Genomic DNA, 25,186 nt, shown 5'->3' with positions numbered 1-25,186 from the left:
CCCGGGCCCCCGAAGCCCTCAAGGCCGCGCCCGCCGCCATGGAGACGCCAACGGTCGCTTCCCCGGCGCGCGCCAAGCCCTCCCCCCCCGCAGGCCTCGCGCCTGCCGGGCGCAGCGCGCGGGGCTGAGTGGGCGGGGCCCGCGGGCGGCGCGAGGGGGCGGCGGGAGGGGGCGTGGTGGCGCCGCGTGCCCACCTCGCTCCCCCCCCGCCCCCGCCCCACCGTGCTGCCTGCACGGCCGCGGCCGGCTGCTCTCGCGAGATCGGCGTTGGCGCCGTGACCTCCATGTGAGCGCGGCGGCGCTCCCCGGTAAACAGTGCCCGGCCCGGGCGATGGCTCCCGGCGCATCTCCATAGCCCTGCCCGCCGCCGCCCCTCCGGCACCCCCCGCGACCCGCGCTGCCTCGGCGGGATCGGGGAGCGCCGTGGGATCCGCTCGCCTCCCCTTTCCTCTCCCGCGCCCCGCTGAGCGGGACGGGCGGCCCGGATTGCGGGCGGGAGGGTCGCGCCCGCTCCGCGGCGTTTGAAATTCCTGCCCCGCCGGGCCGAACAAAGAGCGGGGGAGCGTCCGGACCCCTCCCCTGCACCTCCCACGCCGTGGGCGCTCACCCGCCGAGCGGACCCCGTTCCCACCCCCTGCCCGGGTCTCCCCCCCTCTGCCTGCGGCCGGCCGAGCGGGCGGGAGGGCGCGCACCATGTGGATCCAGGTCCGCACCATCGACGGCACCCAGACCCAGACCATCGACGACCTGAGCCGCCTCACCAAGATCGAGTGCCTACGGGAGAAGATCCAGGAGACCTTCCGCGTGAGCCCCGACCGCCAGCGCCTCTTCTACCGGGGCAAGCAGGTGAGGCGGGAACTCCCGTATCCAGGCAGACCCACGGGGGTCTCCCCTAATCCCGGGCCCGGCTCTTTGTGCGGCTCGGGGGTCTCCGTCTCCACCCATGTGCCGTTCTGTGAGCTCCCGCTTTTGTTTACTCCCGGGCCTGGGGGGAAGGGAGGGCAGCGGGGAGCCAGCCCTGACAGAATGTTCCGGGACCCCCTTTTTCCCCTATGAGGTAAAAACCCCAGGGAGTAAAACCCTTCTCTGGGTCCTGGCGAGGCCCCTTTGTGTGTTTGTTTTCCCACCTGAGTGGCGGGAGGCTCCTCCCTCGGCCCCCGCCTTCATCCTGCCCAAGTGACAGGGTAGCCGGAGGGATGCGGGGGGAAGGAGGGAGCTACGCCCGCTCTTCTCCGCCCCGCCGCAACCCGGCCGGGCAGGGCGGGAAGCGGGCCCACCGGGAGAGGTTTCCAGGGAAAACGCCGCCCCGGGTCCGCACGTGGCGGGGCGGGGAGAGGCGGTGGCGCGGGGTTAATTCGCGCGGGCAAGAAGTTGTGATGCGGCGGTGTCCTCGACTTGTGAGCCCCGGCGTGTCCCGGGCGGGATCAGGGCGACTGCTGTCAGACCAGAGAGGCGCTTCATCTCCATCCCGGGAAGCCGGTGTGGCAGGGGTGACTGGCTGGAAGCGTTCCGTGAGGTGGTACTTCCCCTGCCCTGGGGTGATGGAGAGATTTTGTTCCGAATATGTCACCCCAGGCTGTAACTTTGCTGAAGGGTGTAACCTTTGAAGCTGCGTTACGTAAACTACGAGGTGTGCGCAGTGCTCGAGTTGTGAAAGTGAAGCATAGGTATTACCTGACACGAAAGGCACCGGATGTGTGGTGAATTTCATGGAAAGTGGCTCTGAAGATGCGTCTTCTTACAGCAGATGAGTGTTGAAGTGTTCACCTAAGCTGAGTAATGCAGGGCAGTGAGATTTCTGCCTCAAAAGAGATAACGTGTGTATCTTTACAAATACGTGGAAAAAACTTAAGAAATAGAAACTTAGCTCTTGACCAGGATGCAAGCATTAGTGGGTAGATGCTAAGCCTAGATTTTGAACCAATAGCAAATGACTAGATTTTTATGTTTTACAGATTGGTGACAGAGAGCGCTTGCGAGGGCTGGTCTATAAGGAGCGTTATATACAATCGCATGTTTTTCTGTAAGGGCCAGGTTAAGGAACATGACTTGGAGTTGTGTAACCTTCTTAGCTTTGTTCTGTGCTAGCATACCTCTTTGGATATAGAGGTTTATGTAGGACAAACCCGAGGTTTTTACCCCAAATTCTTTATCTAAGAAGCAGGGAAGATGAGCCTGTAATGAGCTGTGCTTTTCTGTGTAGTCTGACAGTGGCCAGACCAATGAACATTTTAGTTAACAGATGTCTTGCTTGAGAAAACGGGATAGTGAAATACTATAGCTGAAGTTGACTACATGAGCAGCATTTGTGAGTTTGGTACTTAGTATATCCAGTTTAGGACACACTTGGGATCGTGTTCAGTGAAGAGTTAGGGAATTCTGTTTTATGGTTTCACTCCCCATAAATGTTAATTTTCTTGTAATTAGAATAATTAATTCTAAACTTTCCTTCTTGATTATGGGTTGCTTTTCTGTTTCCATGGTGCTCATAAGAAAAAAGGTCAGAAGGGTTGCTTTTGCACAAGTAAAACTGGGTGTTGAGAACATGAAACGAAATAACTTAAATTCTCTTAGGGCTGTGATACAATAAAATAATATTTCTTTTAATATTAAGAATAGAAAAGGGCATTTTGGTTAAATGTGAGATGAACAGAAAGCAGTATACTGAGGTGAAAACTTAAGAAACCCCTGAAGATTGCTGTATGTATTGTAGAAAATATTATCTAGGCGAAATCTTTTTCTTAGTTTATCTGGTTAGCGCTCAGTATGGTTAAATCTGTACATTCTGTTAGTCGAACCATGATCCTGCTACTGAGTACTGCGTACTGTAGTCTCTCTGGGAACTTCTAGAAATCCTTGGATCTTGCAAGTGGTGGGAAGCCTGGCTAAGTAATGTCCTCCTAAAAATGGGAAGTATGTGAGGTTATACAGATGTAGAAACCTAAGTGAGTCACTGTTTATAGGCTGAATTTCAACAGCATCACGTTCTTAGCTTGCAGCAGAGAACAATTTCAACTAAGATTTTGAGCTGGAGCCATTATTTTGCAGTTTTTTAGGAATGTCTGTATCCAGTTTAATGTGCTGTACTGTAATTTGCTGTTGTCTCTTGACAATTATCTTCAAAGACAATGCAAGAACTTAAGTGAGCAGTACTTCACATGTCTGTTTTTAAGGGTTAAAATAACCTAGAACTACTGGAGGAAACCTAGTGTTGTCATTAATGCAGTACTTTGTATTACTGTTGTTTTGGGTTTTTTTCTTGTTAATGCCAGGAATAGCACTACTCTGTTGAATAGGTTGGTGTCTATTCTTTTACTGCCAGAAGGACCTACCATTCACATGTGTCACTGAAGATTGACCAAGATAGTATTACTCTATAACATGTACAGGACATCCTGTGTTCTCTGGGGTTCCACATTTCTGCAGAGCTGAATGACTGTTCACCAGCTGCAGCAGTCAAGCCATATTCTAGGTTGAGGTGGAACTTTCAGAGGAAAGAGAATAATAATGTATGCATAGTTCTTGACTGTGGTGCAATAGCCTACTTTGCAGTTAGCTGGAGAAGTCTACTGAACATAGAAACCTGCAGTGATGTCTCTTGCTTTCCCTCTTGAAGATGGTGGATCATTGCCTGGAAGGATTTTCCTAAAGGGCCACAAATATTTCCTTATGCTGGAATAAAACATGTTTTAACCTTGCTCCACCACAGACTATTTATTTACATCTAATATTTTACTGTGTTACATGTTGACTCTGAGTAAACTCATTCTTAGAGAAATTCAGAAAAGCAAGACAGCAATCTGACTTCCAGCAGCATATTCTTTCTCCTAACTGGAAAGCCTATGAAGCCGTTCTTGAGAATAGAAGTTCTCAGTTTATTCATGGAAGAGAAGGAGATGTCTTGGCATTTTGACCTACCAGAGCAGATTTTCTGTAGGACTAAGTTGCAGACGTTGTGGGATTTCCAGCTTTCAGTTACAATGCTGGAAAAATAAAGCAGTAAAAATATATGGAAGTTTAAATTTGAAAACATACCAGAGAGCTTAAGGTTTTCTGTAAGACTGTGAGGGTATTAATACCTACTTCTGTTTTTCATGTAACTAAACATGCACACTGTTGTATTTTAGCAATATCTACTGTTTGTGGAAGATAAGAACTTATGTCTTTTGTTGTCTTCTCTCATCATCCCATCCCATGCTGTTCAAATTTCAATTTGGTGAAAATTTGTAAATGTCTACTGTTAAAAAACCCCATTATCTCAGTGTCTTTTCTATAGCTCTTACCAAAGTAGGAGAAAAAAGACTTTGGAGCCCAAAGGTTTCTTTGCCAATGTATGTAGGAGGCAGTGACTGAAACGACTTTTGAAGTCATTAATCTTGTTGGTGAGGAAACCACTCCTGACCTGTTTCGTGGGGGACTGAAGTCAGCAGGAGGAGGTGAAATTATTGAAGCTGTTTATTTACTTGAGGTGAAAGTTGCTGCAAATCAGGCCTGCTTCACTGGAAGAAATTCAGCTCTGCTTCTGTGCGCAAACAAGTATGGTAGTATGCATCGTGTTACTTAGCTGTGCAAGTTGAATATTTAAAGTCTAGTTTGTCAGACCCATGGTGTAATGCCCAAGTATTTAGAGTTGTGTTTCTGTAAAATTTAACTGAAACAGTAGAGGGCTAAGAGGAGTGGAGGAGCTTCAGCTTTGCATGAGAACATGCTTGTGGTAAAGTAGCTTCAGTAAAACACACAGGTTAAAAATCTGGCAATAGGGCATGCCTTTATTGTACAAGACCTCTAGCTTCTGGGTGACCTGGGCTGGCACATGAGTAGTGGATGGAATCTTACGTGAGTTTAAGCTTCCAAACTTCAGGTTTGTAAACGGTATGTTTAAGTCCTTCTTAATATTTACAACTTGGGTGAATTTCCTGAAGGCTAGAAAAGCAATACTTGTGAAGTGTTTCCCTCAAGAATGGGAGTGCTAGGCCTATTCATAGAACAATTGAGTTTCTTAGTACAGACTCTTCCCAGCTTTATTTTGTTTGGAAAATTGTAAACATTTTCAGCTGAAGCTGTCCAAACCCCATCTGCTTCAGGCAGAAATCTGGGGTGAGAAATCTTCCACTGGAGCAGTTAAGTTTTTTATTTTAGAGAAGCAGTTTGAAGAAACAGTAGAAGGGAAGTAATTGTCATTCTTTGATGAAGCCGGTAACAAGTAGCTCTGTAGCATGAGGAGAGTCACCTGGACTCTTCAGGTCACATATGATCTGACTGCATGCCAAAATTCCCAACATAGTGAATTCATGTTATATGCAAAACTTACCTGATAGTAAGTTTGGTAGGCCTGTGAACGAGTTTTTATTATATGATTGCAGAAGTTTACTGAAACCATCTTCTTCTAAAATTGTTGCTGTAAGTCTACTAATGCAATTTACCATTCTTGGGTATGATTGTCTTTATTATTTAAAGCACCTAAACGAACTGAAGGCAAAGCAAAGAAGCGTAAGTGAAAACAGACTACTTTATACAGTTTTGTATGTATTACTTAAGCATTAGGAACCTGGAAGAGCATTACGTAACATCTAAGAACTTGCAGCCAACTTTAAGGCTGTATTTTATGGCATGTGTATTTACTTCCAGAATCACAGAATATGCTGAGCTGGAGGGGACCCACAGGGTTCATCAAGTCCAACTCTTAGTCCTGCCAAGACATCCCGAAGAGTCACACCACACCGTCACTTGAGAGTCATACATTCAAATAATTTATTTTGGATACTTTAGTCCATGTACTTTTTAAAATTAATCTGGAAACTCTTAGAAAATTAATATGTTTCTATATTATAAAGAACTCCACAAACCCTTAGATGCAGAACACACCTCATGCAGGGCCTATCCTGACAAGTAGATGAGGATTTTCCATGATGAAATGTGATCAAATGTTGATATCAATAGTAAGATGGAAGTTACGAGAGGATTCTCTTCTTTAAAAGCTGTTAATTAAATCTCTACTCCTAATTATTTAACTGTAAAATTATGTAAAAACATAGTTGGTTGTTGGGGGTTTTCTGATGTGGTTTTTAGATTTTTGTTGTTGATTATGGAAGCTTGAGATAATATCCAGTTCTTCATTACAGGTGTCCTCACAAGCTGCAGATAGCCATTTGCTCTCGCTGGCACCACTGTTGCTGAACTTCAGTTGCCTTTGCTATAGAAGCCCATACCATCATACGGGAGGTACTTGACCCTTCTCATCTAATCAGCACAGGGATGGATGACTCTTTCCATACTGCTGAGGATCTCTGGGCAGCTTTATATTTTGACATGCTTGCTTTTATTTTTTTTTTTAATGAAAGAATCAAATAATCCCAAAGAGTATCCAGAAGATACCATGAACTTTTATTTACTTAATTAGAAGTCTCCTTAGTATAGCAAAAGAAAAGAAACCTTGCTGCTCTAACTTTATCTTCCAGCTAGAAGTTAATGAGCAAATGTTCCTTTAATGAGATTTAGAGTTGCATCCAAGAAGAAACTACCTTATCTAAATCAACAGTTTTTTTCTCTGTATCTCAGTAATACAGGAAAAAATAATCTTCAAAACATGAACTGCTTTTTAAAAAGTTTAACTTGGAAGAGGTGCAGGCTTGAACTCCCTGAAGTTATAAATTGATACTGAGCAAGCTGCCATCCCCATGATCTTCTGATAAAGTCAAGAAGACTTTACTTGCAGCTCTTGACTTTCATTTGGTTTTATGTACTAATCTTGTACACTGGAATCTATTTTGGATTGTATTTATTTCAGACCAAAAGGTAAAATATGTTGGTACCGCCAATACACCTTGCAAACAGTGTTGTAGAAAAGGTGTAAAACCCTCTTGTTTATTGGTGAATGTAGGCTTTTGAGCTTAATTTTAGGTACAGAACTTCAGGAAAAGTATCCATGTCTTCCCAGAGAAAGCTAGTCTTGTTGATTGAGTACAAAGATGACTAATGTACATTTATTGTGGTGTTTATATTGAGATTGATGTGTAATTGCAGACCATGTCAGCCACAATATTCTGTAATTTCTTCCTATGTTGTGTGGCTTTTTATAGCATGCCAGACTTTCACACTGTGGTACGATCAAACTGTTTGGTTGTAACTTGAAGTTGTAGAAAAGCCTTTTTTAGAATATGGAAGCTTCCATAGTCTTCCTTACCTAGGAATTCTTTCTGCTGTATGCTTTCTGTTGAGACTGTGGGAGTCTCTGCGAGACTATGATTCTTACTTAAAATATGGTTTATTGACAGTAAATCATTTGATACTATAGTGTTATGACTGCCTTTTTCCTTGAGTCCAGGACAAGTTGTAAGCTGCTGTAAAACACACAGAAGCAGTCAAAAGGGCGCATATTCTCTGATAGAAAGACTAGTTTGTGTCACCTTGTTGTTGGGATTTTTGGTGGCATAGTATCTTCAAATGTTCTTGTAGGCTGCTTTGAAATGTGAATCTTGTGGCAAGAAATTAACAGAACTGAGTCTAATTTGGACCGTATTCTCCAGACACTAATAACTTCTTTGGTTACTGTGTTACGAAATGTTGTGGTCTGTCTGTATTCTGTTTTGGATCTAGAATATGGATCTAGAGCCTGTCAGAGAATTTGATTGTCCAGATAATTCACCTACTCATGTGTTTCTCTAAAGAGAGAGCAAAGGTGAAGCAATGATTTTATGGTTTTTTTTTCTTTTTAGTTGATGAGTAAATTCTCCTTCTTGAAATGAGGGAATGGTCTGTCATTTGTGTCTGTTTATTTTTAGCAGCAAGCCATAAAATCCAAATCAGGACAAAAAGCACTAGTAAGGCTAACCTAGGGTTTCTTTTTTATTTCTGATGGTGACCCGGGGTTTCTTTGGTATTTGTTTTCAAGCAAGGTAAAAGTTATTTCCTATTTAGTTAGTTTTTGTATGACACTGATAAGTGTTGCTATTTGGTTTGTATTATTGTATTGCAGGATCTCTGCTAAAAATGCCAGAAGCAATAAGGAGGCGAGAGTTAGGTGAAAACTTTCAGGAGTATCAGAGAAAAAGCAGTATGAACAGAGTGTTTTTATGACTGCAGAGTGTATATGTAAAAACCTTAGTTTTAATGTGGAGAAGGTATAGTCAAGCCTAGACTTCAGAACTGGTCTGCTGCAGACATGTGAGAAGGAGCTTGTAAACCTTGTAGATCTGCAGTCTCTGCTTAAGGATATTTGCCTTCTTATCCTCTTAATATTATGGATTGTTTTAGGAGTTTCATGGTTCAGGGCTGGAAATATCTTGGTCATTCAACAGTTAGACATGTATAAAAAACGTCACTGATGGCATCAAAACTGCCCCATGTGACAGAAGAGTATGGGATGTTTTAGTCGAATGATCACTGGACAATCTATTTTTTGACAGCAGACTGTATGGAACCTGTAACAAGTACTTTTAAAACTACAGTTGCTTGAGTGGATCTCTTGGAGTTGCAAGCACTTGAAGACAGCCTAAATCTATAAACACACTAACTTCCTTAAGTGATTGGCTACTAGATTCCCCCTTTATTTAGTTTTTGTCTCTGTTGCAGCTGAGACAACTACTTCCATGTGAAGCAGTGTCATGGTACAGTTACTGTAAAAACCTCACCCTGTGCCTACTACTCTGAATGTTGTTAATACATGAATTTTAAGATGCCAGAGTCCTTAAGCATTCTTTTCAGATACAAGATAATCCAGGTGCAGGTTACAGTTTTTCCATGTGAAATTAAAAATACTAGTCAGGTTCTCTTTCAGCTTTGAAAATGTTAAGCAAATGGAGCACGCTCTGAGAATGGCTGAAGTCCATAAACTGAGGGCCCAGTGTTGGGTAATAAAAGTTATTGAAACTTTTTTGGCCTGAGCCAGTCCCATTGCCCAAAACTCACTGTTACATGCTGAAAACCTGATTTTGAGTTTTCAGTTACTAGATGCTGGTTAGAGATATATTTGAATGCTTCTGTGGAATTTAATTCCAACAGCCTTCTACAGGCAGAAAAAGTTAGGTTTGTACATGAATTTTAAGATGGGGAATACCAGAAGTTCTGGAAGTCCACTTAGCTTGCTGTCAGTAAGTACCCAGCTGGAAGTTACAGGTTCTTGATTTCTTGAGACTCATGCCCTCTGGATAACTCCTGACAAACTCTTAACCAAGGTTTTTTACTGAACTTGAGCTTGAAGCTCTTTACCCTTATGCATTTCCTGTTAAATTTGCAGTGTGCATGTAATGCCTGTGCAGAATAAGATTTATGTCACTAAACTTTTCATTATACTTTGTTAATTAAAGAGCTCGTCTGCATTCATTATAGTTTATTTCATCTGTATTACTAGATACAAGCACATCTCTTGGGAAAGAAAACTTCAGACAATGCTTTAAGGCACACTTTCATAAGTGATTAAAGATCTGGATTGTCAAGTGGAATGGCTGGATTAAGGTCACCCTGCTCCTGGATCACACATTAAGATAAAAACAGTAGATAATGTGTTCTTACAAGAATTATTACATGCTTTCTTGGGAGGTCTTGGTACATGCTGTAAAAGCCATAATGAGCTGTCCTTCTGCTGGGACTTACAGTTGATGGGATAGTAATTGGTAAATTACTTGCCAGGCAAATTTTTTTTCCCCAAGTAATGCAGTATCATACCACACTCCGCATGATTATTCATGTTCACGTAAGTGCAGCTTCTACATGCTTTTAAGGTAATTTGTGGCTTGGTGTTTCAAGACAGTTCTTCTAAGAGTAATAGTAGGTAGTTTTCAATTCTGGTATTGCATTGCTGCAGCTGCTCCTGAGTAGTAGTGTAAACACAGTGCTGTGTTACATTTAAGTATTTATAACAGCCTTCCCTAGGAGTATTTTGAAATTGATAGTGTCTCTAACATATGATGATGAAAATACATTTGAAAGATGTGATCTGTTTATTAACTTACTTAGTTATACTTAATTTAGAGTAGTACTGTTAGATACAGTAAAGCTAGTTGCTCTTTAGGGTAATTTCATTCAGAATATGTTAATGAAGCCTTAAAGGCTTTTGAAGCATGCACGTCTTTAAGAGGAATTGAAACAAAGTGAAATCTACTGCTAAGGAAACAAATGCATTTTTTTCCTACTGCAGTAGGATCAGAAGAGCTAGTAAAATTTCATAAATGAAATTGCCTGTTCAGTTATTTTTGCTTTAGTACAAGTTCTAATCACCAATTAAGAAATCATAGCTGAGTTGAAGGAGATTGAATATCTGGTTCTAGGGTGATTGCTTTTGTTTTTCGTTTGCATATATAAACTTGTGAATGACAAATGACCTTAAATGCTTACTAAACATGTAATGTTTGTTTCTTTTCTTTTAGTGTTCTGTCCGTGCAAACATATTTTTAGGGAATCTTCTTAGTATCTTTATGTAGCAAAATGGGATAAAATTGTCTATTGTAATTCAAGAAAAAACATCATCTAGTTCTGCTCTCCTGTGTGAAATGGATTTCTTTAAATGCTGTTTTCCAACTTTGTTACTCCAATGATTTCAGTTGTCAGTGATGCAGTAATGCTAGGCATAGGTATACTTGCAGATTCACACATCAGTTCTTGCAAATCAAAAAGCACGTGATTGATTCTACTGGTTGAGTTTCTGTGTTGCTCTGCTTTGTTTCTAGAAGCAGATGCTGTTGCGGTGTATTGACTTGGTCTAAATTTATACAGTTGCTCATGCTCAGGAACAGACTTCTTGCTCTTGCTGTAAACAGGACCTATCAGGTTGCCAGACATTACAACCTGCCTCATGTGAAGTGTGCTTATACTAATCTTATGTTTGTTACTGTGCTTTGAGACTCAAGTGTGACCTCAATAGTCACAGAATAATCTGGTGTCATAAAATATTCCTGCAAAGAGTGTAAATGATAAAAACAGAGGGGACAAAACAAGCCACAGTCACTTTGGCAGATCATGGAATCATAGAATGGTTTGGATTGGAATGGATTGTAAAGATCGTCTCGTTCCACATGCCCTGCCATGAGCAGGGACACTTTTCATAGACCAGATTGCTCAGAGCCCCATCCAGCCTGGCCCTGAACAGTTCAGGAATGGGGCATCCACAGCTTCTCTGTTCCAGTGCCTCACCACCCTCACAGAAAAAAATTTCTTCCCAGTATCTAATCTGAACCTGTTCCCTTTCAAGTTTGAAGCCGTTGCCTCTTGCTCTGTTACTACATGCTCTTATAGAAGATTCCTCTCCATCTTTCTTGTAGGCTCCCTTTGGGAACTGGAAGGTCTCAATTAGGTTACCCTTAAGCCTTGTCTTCTCCAGGCTGAAAAATCTGAATTTCCTCATGGGAGAGGTGCTCCATCTCCGTCGCTCTGATCGTGTTTTTGGCCTCCTCCGAACTTGCTCCAACAGGTCCATGTCCTTCCTGTGCTGGTACCCCAGAGCTGTATGTAGCACTGCAGGTGGGGTCTCAGCAGAGCAGAGCAGAGGGGCAGAATCCCCTCCCTGGCCCTGCTGCCCACGCTGCTTTGGATGCAGCCCAGGACACGTTTGGCTTTCTGGGCTGTGAGTGCCCATGGCTGGGTCATGTCCAGCCTCTCACCCACCAGCACCCCCAAGTCCTTCTGGGCAGGCCTGCTCTGATCTGTTCATCCCCAGCCTGTGCTGGCAATGGGGGCTGTCCTGATCCAGGTGCAGCACCTTGCAATAGATCTTATTAAACCTCATGATATTCCCGTGGACCCACTTCTCCAGCCTGTTCAGGTCCCTCTGGATGACATCCCATCCTTCAGATGTGTCAGCTGCACCACTCAGCTTGGTGTCATCTGTAAACTTGTTGAGAGTGCATTCAATCCCATTGTCTGCATCATTAATGAAGATTAATTAAATAACTCTTGTCTGAGTATGGTCCCTGAGGGACACCACTTGTCACTGATGTCCATTTGGACTCTGAACCATTGACCACTACGCTCTGGATACCACCATCCAACCATTTTCTTATCCATCTAACAGTCTAATTTTTTATAAATTCTGTAAATTAGACAACTTTGCAGTCATCAGTTTATTTGGCTGACCATTTAGTTCATGTTCATCAAAGCTGACTTCACCGAATGACAGAGTATTTAGGAACGGAAGGAATCTCTGGAGGTCATCTAGTCCAACCCGCGCCCACCAAGGCAGGGCCACTTTAAACAGGTTAGTAGGAGTTTGCCCGGGTGGGTTTTGAGTACCTACAGAGAGGAGACTTCTCTTACTGTTGTGCAGGAATAGGTAGTCTGTGCATGGTGGTGTGTGTATGCTGTTAGGGAAGGCAGCTTCTTACTCAAGGTCTAGCCTTGTTATGTCTTTGTTTCTGCATATGTTAAATATAACTATTTCTGGACAGATTCCTTTTTCTCCCTCTTTTTTTTAAATTTGGAGGCTTTTTACCTTTCATGCTAATAGAGAGAATTTACTTGTGAATCAATAACATAACTTATTCTGCAGTCGTAACTGAAGAATAGATTGCAAAGACTAGCCGCAGGATGTCTTTTTAATTGTGTGTTAACACTGTTTACCTAGTTATTGTAGATAATTCAGGCTGTTCAGATTTACATATTTACTGAATTAACTTTAAACTGCAGTGCCTCAAAATATTTTTCTGTCACTCTGCACAGGACCTGTCCTGAGAGAACAGGAACAAAGACAGGAAAGCAAATCTCTCATCTGTGTGTTTCTTACATATATCTGGTCTACTAGGAGCAAAGTTATCATTTTCTCTCCAGCACATTAGCTTTCAGAAGATTTTGTCATACCCCACAGTATTCTAGGAACTATACTGTAATCTCTGCCACAGTCTATACAGTCCAGTTGGAACAGAAAAATGGAGGATAAGTTATGTGTCTCCAGTAGTATCCAATTTATTAATTATTTCATAATTGGTCTGTTTTGCAGGTGTGCTGCTGAACTTTTTAACCACTTTGCAACCAGAAAAACATCGCTTGGTAGGGGTTTAATCTTAAAGGTGGCCAGGAGTAGTGATCGGAAGCATTAGCAACTCCAGCTATGTGGATATCCCCTTCAGTGTGTTTTTGCAGTGTCAGTATTTGTCTTTGTTTTGGGTTTATTTGTGCTTTGAATATAAGAATAATGCTTTAAGCTTATTAACAGTGAAAATGCTTGTGGTGTGAAAAGCCCCCAAATCTGGATTGTAATAGGGCTGCAAGAACACTCCTATGCCCTTTGTGAAAGAGTTGTCAGAAGTATAGGAACGTGTGACATGGTGGTACAGAAAAGGGTACTTAAGCAGCTTTCTTCTCTGTATGAACTGCCAACCCTAAAAGCCCAGGCATATGAGGTGGTGTTGGTAGTCACCTGGACAATCACAGTTACTGGAGATTTCTGCTTTACTTGCATTTCTTTAATAGTTACAGCATGAAAATCTTCAGTATGGTTTTGTGTGCTTTGTGTTGAACTGGTTTGAAAACAGGCAGCTGAACAAGGTTCTTGACCAGACAGCTGTGTCAGCTTCAATTACTTTGAATCAAGCTATGAATACTCCTGTTTACAGATCCCAGCTGTGGGTACAGTAGTTTTCATCAGTAAAGAGAATTAGGTTTTTTTGCACAGATTTTAAGTTAATGGAAGAAGAACTGGTTCATTTCTTGACTGTCAGCTTCTGTTCGTAACTGTCCCCTGCTCTTTAGAGTTGTTTTGAAAAAGCAGAGGGGATGGAGAAAGAAATATGGATTCCACTTTCATCTATCCTGAGATGGTTTGAGTGTTACAGAAAACTATATTAGTGAGAAACTGGGGAAGTGCTCCTTTTATTTCTTTTCTGTTCCTTCTTGTTCCATTTTTCTTGTTGTGCTGGATACTTGTGGATACTGGCCATAAGCTCATGAAAACAGTTCTGTTTGCAAAGATTCATGAAACATCAACTGGTGTTGAAAGTCACCTGTTCCTGAAAAAGAGGGTAGGTGACTTTTTTGCTGCTAGAATAGTTTGGAAAGGCATGAGAGTTTTTTAGTCATGCATGTTTTTCTCCCACTGCGATGTGAAGTAAAATGTAGCTAGTTCTAATTTTGCTATTTCAGACCATTGCATTATACTTTCGGGTGAATCAAATCTCTGCTTCAAAGATGCTCTAGGTCATTGAGGGTGTTTAACTGAGCAAAGCAGCAGTACTGCTTCCTGTATTTCCTGGTGCACAGCTTGTCATTTTTTGGTGTTTCTTAGCTTTATTGTAGGCAGGTAACACTAGTCTGTAGACACGTGTTTCTAATTTTAAGCCTTCCAGTGATTTTCATTGAATGAAATTATGGCTGCAGTTAGTTAGCTTGATGAGTTTGATTTTTTCATATACTCAAGACATAGGTTTTTATTTATCTGTAAGATATGGCTGCCTCTTCTGGTCTGTGCAATTATTATCTATAAAAAGAGGATTTGAAAACTACTTGGGTATCTTAAGGTAGAGTTTCACAAGTACACGTTTCTTTTTGACAGCTAGAAGATGGACACACTTTATTTGACTACAATGTTGGACTAAATGACATAGTTCAGCTTTTGATACGTTCTGATTCTGAAGCTCCTACCACTGCGTCTGTGACAGATCAGGATGGAGAAGTCAATCCCTGTGCTGTTTCCAACTGCAAGAACAAAGTCAAAAAAACAAACAGTGGATCACCTAGTCAGCCATCTACATCATCTCGCTCATTTCTCATTGATCCTGGCATTGGATTGTACAAGGTATGTACAAGCTTTAAAAGCTGGAAACTTGCCTCACTCCTGTGGGTTTAATTTTATTGTTGAAAATGTATTGTTTTATTGTATCGAAGAGTGTATCCTCATTGATTTCTTTTATGATTTGATAAAATTCCCCAATTTGGCTTAAATGAAATTCACTTAATTTAAACTGACTCTTGGAGAGTCATGAGCATGTCCATGTACCAAGCTCACTTTTCAGGAGAGTTCTCAAACTCTGACACCCTGTGTTCTTCAAAGCAGGTTCTTGAAAGGTTCTTAGAGTAGCTGTGAAACAAGTACTTTCTTGTGGACAAAAGAAACTAATAAGGAATAATAAGGAAAATGTGTTAAAGTGTAGCTTTTATCTTTATTTTTTCTTCAAGCTTGCCAAATGGTTGTTATAGTACTAATGTTTCAGTGCTGCATTAGAACTAGACAAATTGTAGAAATACACAGTTTCTATAAGCTATATGTCATGTAGTGATTCCTTTTTTTTAATGTAGGTTTTTTAGGAATTGCATACCTAGTATTCATTTAGTTTTGTACCTTGTTGAATTTTTCAGTATTGTCATGCAGGATTACATCAGTGTACCAGAACTTTAATTTAAACAGAAAATGGGCAGTTTCCAGATTGCTAGCTTATTGAATATTTAGTAGGACGTGTTTATATGAATATCTCTATGTATATCTATCTGTAGGGAATGATAGCATTTCACCTCCTCTTTGGGTATTTCTCTTAGATAAGATATAGATGTAAAAGTAATTGTTTTGCTGGAAAACATCCACAATTGCAGAGAAGGAAAAGGAGGTTGAGGTTGCAGTAAATGGGCAGACTTAGTACAGTGTTGCCTTAAAGTCCTTGGAGAATTGACAAGTCTGGCTGAGAAAACCATGAGCTGGGCCTCTGGCTTATCTTGCGCCTGCCTCAAGCAAGGCCTAAGGATGGAGCAATGTCTGGTGTGAAGCAGAGGCCACATGGCCGTGTTGTTTCAGTGGGGCACAGAGGAGCACCTGCACCAGCCCTTAGGCTCACTCCCCCTTCACCATGTTTAACAAGCCTTGCTAAAAGTCTGTTTTCTTTGTGGAGATAAGGATGTGCACAAAGGCTGTCAGGCTGATGTCAGTGAGCCAACCTCAGCAGATGGACTGGAGTGTTTATTTTACCTTTTGTATCAACTGTATCAGCTGTAAATTCTGACCAAAAGTTACTAAGATCTGCATTATGTCCTATTTGCATATTAACTTTCACACACCTAGGAATGCAGATGAAAAGAGAGCATGTCTGTGTAAGACCACAGTCACCATAACCCCACCTGTAACATGAAATTGTTTCTTTTGGGTAGGACCAAAAATTACAATATAGAAGGGGTATTTTTGGGATAAAAGACAGGTGGAAAATGCCTCTGCTTGCTTGGGATAGGTTGATGGACTGTGTCTCTCCTCCTCCCCTGAAGGGGTGCATTTACGTGGGCTTTGTACCTCCAAGTTACATTGGAGCAGACCCAGGAATATTTATACACGCTCACATATAAGTATTTATTGATGTTTGAAATATTTATTATTATAGATAAGTATGTATTAGTATATATGGATATTTATTAGTATATATGAGTATTTATTTTTATATATGAATATATGTGTTTATAGTGCTAACGGAGCTCTGTTACTGTACTTTCTGTCATGACACATATTAACACTCCGTAGTTAGTGCATTGCTCACTGGCAGTCCTGAACCCGCCTCCTGTTGCTTCAATAAAACTGCACTATTGGTGAATCTGGATTGTGGATGTTACTGAGCACAACCAGACTTAGTGCTGAATTGATCAGAAATCAAGCCCAGTGGCGCCCAGCCCTCTGATCTCTGAAGACCAGCTGGAACACAAGGGCGTTCATTCTCTGCCAAATTTCTGTAGCTTTAATGCATCAGAGGCTGCCACGTATACAAGGTAACGTCAGTTGGAGTTCTCTTCATTCTCTGAGGAATCAGGGAGTCACAAAATGAGTAGCTTCAATATGGAGACACAAGCTTGTGTGCTTCCTTTTTCTTTTATGTCCATTTATTACAATGGGAAGAACTTCAGTTCTTCAGTTCTGAAGTTTTTCCGTTAGTCAAAAAGTGTAAAAGGTAATATGAGAAAAGATGGGGAGGATACTGGGGAGATGGGATAACACAGCAGATAGACTGATCTGAGGAAAAGAGTACTAAAGTATATGTTTTTCAAAAATGCTAAATTTCAATATGTTAAATTAAGTAGTTAATTTAACAGTGTTAACTTTAGCAGTAGTTAAGTAGTCTCTTAGCTGTTTTGTTCAGGATTAAACCAGAAAATATAACAGAGAATGCTGATACCAGCAAGCATACCCAAGGAAACCTGTTTTGTCAAGTCAGCTGGAATTTTTGTGATGTTTCATGCGAGAGACCTAACACTTTCTCCTTCATTAGTTGTGAAGTGATTAGCTTTTCAGTCAACAGTGTGTTTTCAGTATGCCTCGAGAAAAATTAGGGTGTAGTCATTTCACTGTTTGCTATCTGTAGATAACAGTATGAATGTATACAGAGGATTTCTAATTACAATATTTGAAAACTTTGAAGAATGTATTTTTACCCAGTATTGTAGTTCAGAGGCCATAAACTTGTTTAATGGAAGTCAGTAAAAAAGGCCTAGGGCCTAATAAACTAAGGTACATTAGGTGGCTAAATAGGTGGATGGATATATTTAATGATCTTGGATTTCATTGTCAAACAGTAAGGAATTGTTTACTTACTGGAAGAATTATTTTGCTACAACTTACTCTATCTGAGCAAAGTCCTGTGCCTCAGTGGATCTTCATACAGAGCTAGACTCAACAAGATACCTGTTACTCACTCCATGCTATGGGTAGTCCCAACCTCTGTGCACTGTTCTCTCTTTCTGATTTCAGCTACCACAAGGAAAGTTAGCCATGGAACCAGCAATTATAAAAAACAATAAGAAAATAATAGTAGAGTTGATACAGGTAATACAAGTTAGTAATAATTATATTATTGTTAGGTGGTTAAAATAGTGATTTAAACAGAGTTCCTCTGTGTGGTCATTGTATATTATGTATATCAGAATATTTTAGTTTGTTTTATATCCCAGTTGTACCTGACATCTGATACAGTTTTATGGGCTCTGAAGGACTAGTAGTGGATGGATTTATGTGCAACTCTTGTTCCTTGTTACTAAGAATTGTTAGTGGTGTCTGGTCTAAGACCTGGGAGGCCATCCCAAGATGGACTTGGCGTGAGTGAAGAACACTACCTTGGCTAAGCAATGGCCAAAAAGAAGAATACAGGATGAGTTTTAAGAGAGCAGTTACAGTAACACTGGTTTGGGCATGCAACATGATGTTAGAAAAACCAGCTCATTCAGAAGCACATCCATGTTTCGTTTTTTTGATTCTCACATGGTCAATTTTTCTTCCAAAAAACTCTGACTGCAGCAGAAACATTTTAGCCAAGAACACTAGCTTGGAATAAAAACCAAATGGAATCTGTAATTAAAATCAGTGTTTGTTTAATACTGTTCACAAACAGCTACTAATAAAACAGTTCTTAAATCTGACACCACTCACACAAAATAGTTGTATTATGCTCCTCAGAAGTCTGTGGTAATAATTATTTGATTATTTGCTCTTACTCTTTGCAAGTGTGGGGAAGTATATTTCACATCAAATTTACATATGCATGCATTATAGAGGAATAGTTAAGGGAGTTCGCACTGATGTATTGGGGTTGTTGTTTTTTTTTGGTTGGTTGTTTTTTTCAATTTTTTATTATTCTGGATCTGGAGATGATGGATTTTACCTTGGCTGACATAGTTTCTTTGGGACTTCCATAACTGGCTGCAAGAACTAGCAGTAGATGGGGGAATCATTAGTAGCGTGTATCCCATTCAACTGTGTTTTGGAGAGGAGGAGGTAAAGCACCACTTTGAGCTGCTACTAATTCAAACACATAAGATTGCATAGGGATGCCTTCTTGAAGGTTCCTTCTAGAAGTGCCAGAGTCCACTGTTTATGTTTAAAATAGACTGATAGATTTAAAATAAGGCTGTCCTTCTCTGATTCGTTAACCATGTGGCTGAAATTATCATCTTGGTAATAAGCTGTACTTTGAATACTGTAGGTTCTAAGAAAGAATAAAAATACATATTGGTATTTTACGTACTGTAAGTTTGGGAAGTTATCTGAAGAGGAGGAATGGAAAGAGTAAAGCAGGAAGTATTCCTTTAATGGGATAAACTTGTTAGCTGAAACTGATGTCAGTTGTGCTTTCAAACCTAAGGATTGCTTCACTCTAAATACTAAAACTAACTGAGTTTTGCTCCTGTGAAAATACAGTAAGATGATTCATGTCTTAGAAATTAGCCTTTGGAGTGTGTGAGAGTAAGTATCTCTCTGGCACAGTGCTGGTACTCGACAAAGACTGTAGCTTGAACCGTATGTGTATTTACATACATGCATGTGTCTCATATTGATAATTAAAGGTATTTTCTATGTGCAGTAGTTCTTCTGTAATAATTTTTTTATAGTTGGTGTACTGTTGAAGTGGTTTTTAAATCTTTTTTCTTTCGGTGTTCTCAGTATTATTAAAGGGACATCTGTTTATTACCTGAAGATTAGAAAAAATACAACATGATTTAGAATAGTAAAATGGGCAGTCATAACATTTTGGCTGACTGTAACTCTTTGGCTAACTGGCAACCTTGTTAGATTTTTTTTTTTTTTTCCCATCTGTCCTTGAGTTTTTAATGATGAAAAAAATCTTGCAGGACAGAAAGGTAGAAAGTTAAATAATAATTCCAAGTTGGAGGCTCAGGAAGGTCTGTAAACCCTTCGGTTGTAAGCTAGTATTTTAATACTGTGTGTGCTTTTTATAGCCATAAAGAGCAGTTGGTGAAACAAGAGGAAAGGATAATGAAAGAGATTAAGCTAATTTTCAGGTTTGAAGGGGAAAATAAAGTTAGCATTGCTTTTTAAAACTACATACAAATTACATTTATACTAGATTTTAATGAAGGAAGAGTAATAAAATATTGAAAGTGGATATAAAAGTATTTATGATTGCATATTACTTGAACTTGCTTAAGCTCTGCTAGTTATTATAGTGGTTTTACTGATAACAGAGTTAAGCAGTAGCATAGTAAGTTGTCTGATTTATTTTTTTCTTAATTGGTATTTTATAAAATAAGCATAAATTCATTATTGAATTTTCCTTTTAGATAAATGAATTGGTGGATGCACGTGATGTCAGCATTGGAGCCTGGTTTGAAGCTCATATAGAAAATGTTACCCGAGCAACAAAGGGACATAAGAATGGTAAAGCTCAAGGGAAGAGTGGTAACACTTACAAAAGGACTAATGGAAACTTAAATCAAGATCATTCTAGAGAAAATGCAAATAATTTGGACAGTACACCTTCCACATCTTATTCAGACTGTATGGACACTGATGAAGAAGCTATTTATCATATCAAGTACGATGAGTAAGTGCTCCTGATACTATTTTGAGGACATCACATGTTGTTATTTGGTTTGTATAAACCAAGAATTTCTTGAAGAAGCTTGGAATCAAAGAAAGCAAGTTCAATATTGCAACCAAGAAAAAAAATACTAAAAAATTTATAACACTTTTTAGTGGATATAGCAAATCCATTGGCAGTAATGATGTTTTTCATGCTTAAATACTTGTGAAGTATTAATATCTTCTCTTCATAAGAATATCCTTTCTATATAAGAATATACATCCTTTCTACATAAGAAAAAGAAACCATACAACCAAATTTTAACTGTGGGTTTTTTAAGTAAAGTTTTTTTAATTTTTTTTTAAATTATTTCCTGTGTATATTGAATTCCTCTAAATGGAGCTGAAGGAGAGCTCACCTTAAAGCAAATCTTTTTACTTAATTTGGATTTATTTTATTCCAAATAGAGCAATTGTGCACAAAATTTCAGATTTGCACTTACAGTAGAAATTTGTTATTGAGAACTTCGTGACTGAGGACTTGAAACTGATGCTGAACTGGAGAGAGGGTGGGGTTTTTTTCAAGTTAGTTTGGGGGTTTTTTGTCCATTCTCTAGTCATAACAAATTCTAGAGCCTGCAATGTGTGGGTGGGAAACCTTGAGTTTGAAAGGATTTTGTATTTATGAGCAGGCTTTGCATCGCTTCATTTGCTTGAGAAATGGTTCTGAAATTTTTTTGTAATAATGTGTTAAAGCAGTTAGTTAAGCTTCTAAACAAATAAAATTTTAAATGAGTTGAGTATTTTTAATTTTTGACACTGAGATTAGTAAAAGTACTGTAGTTTGTGCAATGTAAGATTGAGATAGAAGGATGCAAAGTATATTCAGTATTAACTAAATGTTGATTTTCAAAACACTTTTTTAGAGTAGCTATTTCAGCTTTACATATTTTAATATGCAACTGTGAATCTGAGTTACATAGAGCAAGCACTTTTTGTTCCTCTTACTAGTAATAGATACAAGTTAATGCACTTTTTTGACTCTATGCTGAGTTTGGATTCCATATCTGTGACTTCAAGCCTTTTACTTAAAATGTGAAAGAATTAAAATGGTGGAAATAGGAATGTAAATACTTCAGTGAATATTGCAAAAAATACTTGAAAATAACATAGCCAACTGTTACGATCAAAATGAAAATATTTTTCCTTGGAATTAATGTCTTTGATGGTGTGATTTCAAAGACCTGTCTTTAATATTACATGATTTTACATTACTGTGGATATATGTAAGTTAGCAATGGGCAAACATTTCTGAGAAAGTATTTGTAACTGTTGTGGTGAAATGTTACTTTATTGTAGATGCTGTCATTTTTTATGAGTTGGAAGTACAGAAGTAGAAGAAGTTTCGCAACAGTTCTGATTTTTCTTCGGTATAGTCTTACTGAACAAAAAACCATTGACCTCTGTTTATGTGTATTTCCCTTTCAGCAGGTGGAGACAGTCTGCCTACTCCTATAAGGTGGTTGTGTATAGCAGTTGTATGCACTTAGCCAGCAAAATTAAGTAAGGCGCAAAAGCATAATGTGGCAAGATAGTCACATTTAAGCTGTTCAATCTAAAGTAATGGAAGTTAGAGCTTTTGGAAAGAAAAATTATTGGAAAGTGCGACTTGTACACTTATGAGTGATAAAGTTTTTGATGGATGTTCCTGATACAGTTCTTTTGGGGTCTCTCTTTCTTTCTTTTAGTGTTACCCAACATGCACATTCTTATTGTAACTACGTTTGTGCTCCTACCACTTTGTTTTCATACATTAGTGTTTACTTCTTTGAGGTCTGTAGACAACACTTGTATTCTGCCACCTCTTTGTGCGATGTGGATAAGTAGGAAGATCATGGTCTGCTTTGACACACAGTTGTTCTCTGCTCCAGAAATAGATTAATTTGTCTCTTCACTCCTGTTCTTCATATCTCACTGTGAGTACTGTGCCCTGCACAGTTACATGTGCGTGGGTGTTTTGTTTTTCAGGTTTGGACAAAGTACATACTGCCAGATGTACTTGGCATTTTCTAGTCTGTCCTTGCTGTGTTGTTTTGGAGAAGCTCTTCTTCTTTTTATCTCTGATAGATGATGGCTGTCATGGGTGGCATAGTTCCAGCTCTGTCTTTCCTACAACAGGTATTCTTACATGACACGGAAACACTCTCCATTATCTGAAGTAGAGTAAAAATGACTTACAAATGGAAGGCGTAAGCCTGGTGCCAGTAAAGCCATCAAAATTACTTCAGTACTTTGGAAGGACTATATGTTAGAGGTGGGCACAGGTGCACAACTTCTCAAATCATAACTGATGCTTATCTGTCTGTTACATCCTTCCAGTTTGAAAAGAAAAAAAAGAATCACCACAAAGATTACAGTTGAGGGATAGGTCACCTGTAATGGATTGGATTGGTCTACTCTACTCACTAGGTCACTATGGTTTTCTAGAGCCGTTGTTCTTAAAGGGTGAAGCAGGACTTGTCCTTTTCTTAAGTGAGAAAGCTGGCTTTAGCAGCAGTGCTGCTAGATCGAAATATCAAAAATCATTGATATATTGACTGTGTAAAACTTGAACACTTTGGTGTGCAGTTTCAGATTCCATAAAAGTGCACCTCCTCTGAGGAGCTCAGTGTTCATTTGTTCCTCTTTCCATTTCTTTTTTAAATAGTGTAGTTATAGTGAATGTGAAAGGAAAAAGTATGACAGAGCTGTTTTTGCAAAGAGTAAAAATAAGGGAAATTATCCTTTCTGGGCAAGAATTAATTATAGTAATTTCAAAGGGGTAACTAACTTACGACTAAACAGAGCTTTCTTAGCTGCTGTGACTGCCACAAATAGGAGGTACTGCATATCCCTCTGTGATTTTTGATAACAGCACTGTTGAGTTGTTTCTGTAGTGGTTTCCTCCTGCCTCTTCCACCACCACCCCCCACCCCAGCTGTGTGTCTGTTATTTAACTAAATTGCTGCAATAGTTTTAAGGCCCACATATTTCTGCAGAGAGAAAACCTAGGGCCATTGGGAGGAACAGAACTCAGTTTCAGATTAAATTGAAGTCACAGTTCTTGATAAATGCAAAGGTTTAAAAGACGTGTGGTGCTTGTTTGAGAGCCCTATTTTCATCAGTGAGGAAGGGACCGAAGTACCAGTTTTACTGCTGAACTTCAGACAGTACCAAATTTCTTGGCGTCCATTTGAGGCTATGTAACTTTTGTGTGACATTCCATCTTCTGCATTCAATTTCTGAATGCAGGTTTTTCTCTGGTGGTAGCAGTTTGAAGGTGTGTTTCTGAAGTGTCATCTTCCTGCCCTTCTTAGACTTTATTCCCTTTATGTCCATTTCGCCTTTGCATTTGTGGGTATCACAAGGAGTCGTTAAATACTTTGAAGTCAAGGGTGTGCTATCAGGTTTCATAAAATGCTATCATACATCTCTTTCTTCTGCACCCAGCAACTGACTTCAAATACAGAAGAAATGAACCTGTCTTGAACATAAAGCCAAATCCTGATTTAAAAGGACTTGTGAAGAATCCGACACATGCTGAGATCCTAAAGTTAACTGAGATAACTGTGGGTGATCTCCACCACAGCTTGCTTAAGAATCACTTCAGATCAGAAGTAGGACATATCAGTAGCTCAGAGTGGCGCCATAAGGACATGCCTACAATGCTGTGTCATATTTGCCCCTTCTTAACTTACTGTATTTTGTATTTGTTACTAGTGTAGCAGTGGTCATAGTGTACTTACAGGGAGACAGTTCTCATTCTGCAAGTATTAGCTTCTTGATCATTAGCTCCCCAAAGCAGTGGAAAGACTTAGGGGTATACAATCAAATAATGTCTTTTCCTTCCTTTTCTTGTTTAATTCATTTGTAATCAAGTCTTTTCATTTAAGAAGGCTCTCAGCAGAAGCCACAGGGAGGCTGGATGTTTCTGCAGCATGAGAAATTTCAGTATGACTACCTATATGCAAGTAGAGATTCAGTATGTCTCAAGTGTAGGTAACTTTTTTCAAATCCATTGTGTTTGGCTGATGATATTCCTCTCAGGCATTATAACAGTCAGAGAATTTTATTTTAAACCATGAGGTAATTTCTGCATCATATGCCATAAAGTATACGGTTATTTATTCTGGGGAACTAGTTGCTTCATGCTTAATGTGAGCTGTGGAATGATGCTCTCGTATCTTTAAAGTTGTAAACGCGCGCGCGCGCACACACACACACACACATATTAAGAAAATTAGGATCCCACTATGTTGCCACAGAGGTCAAAAAAGTATAGTTGTCCTGTGTGGCTGTTGAAGCAACATGCAAGACACGGTCTTATAGTTGGAGAGCGCAGAATATCTTGAGGTGATGAGAAGAAAAGTTCTAAGAACTACCTGGTCAAAAAAAACCACTTTCTATTTGAAAGTGTCATCCCCAGCTGAAGAGATCATCAAGAGGATAATAGTATTAAACTTGCTGTTACTTTCTCAAGGAATGGTTTGAAGATTGGACTTGTTGAATAGGTCCATTTTTCTAAATGTTTTTAATGTGAAATTCTCAGATATTGGTAGTAGGGTGGGATTGAATAGATTGTATCTGAAAATTCACATAGATGACACTACTGATAAACTGATTTTTGGAGACCAAAAGACAGTATGGGCCATTCTCAGATGAGATAGCCCCTACTTCTTTCTCATACTTTGCTTTCCAGCTGTGTACATCTGATAGTGAAGTTGCATTGAGTTTTGTGGTTGTGTGACTGTACAATGAAGTGCTCTTGCTTCCTAATACATGTAAAAACTAGTGTTTACTAGGTGAATGTTACTGGATTTTGTCACTCATCAGTCAAATAAATTTGCCCAGCCGGGCTGGAATATGGGAGAGCATCCCTGCTTTTTTGAGAGGTAGCTGCTTTGTGCAGCATTAGTGATAGTGCATGATGTAAACCATTCTGTT

At 39.8% G+C, this 25,186-nt stretch overlaps 1 protein-coding gene across 4 annotated transcripts in view; it reads left to right on the top strand.

The window, feature by feature from the left end:
- Positions 1-232: 232 nt before the first annotated feature.
- Positions 233-25,186, top strand: part of UHRF2 (ubiquitin like with PHD and ring finger domains 2) — an 80,485-nt gene continuing 55,531 nt past the window's right edge. For 2 of the 4 annotated variants that reach the window (XM_032097237.1, XM_032097236.1), the window contains exons 1-3: positions 234-846; positions 14,477-14,719; positions 19,963-20,225. In XM_032097237.1, the coding sequence (XP_031953128.1) occupies positions 694-846; positions 14,477-14,719; positions 19,963-20,225 (659 nt within the window). In that variant the 5' untranslated portion in view covers positions 234-693. Of the gene's footprint in view, positions 847-14,476; positions 14,720-19,962; positions 20,226-25,186 lie in introns of all 4 variants that reach the window. The other 2 variants (XM_032097235.1, XM_032097238.1) reach the window with 2 other exon arrangements.

The sequence above is a fragment of the Corvus moneduloides genome, chromosome Z, assembly GCF_009650955.1.
Source record: "Corvus moneduloides isolate bCorMon1 chromosome Z, bCorMon1.pri, whole genome shotgun sequence".
NCBI lineage: Eukaryota > Metazoa > Chordata > Aves > Passeriformes > Corvidae > Corvus > Corvus moneduloides.
Note: the sequence above shows the minus strand (reverse complement) of the source record. Positions and strands in the feature narration are given on the sequence as shown.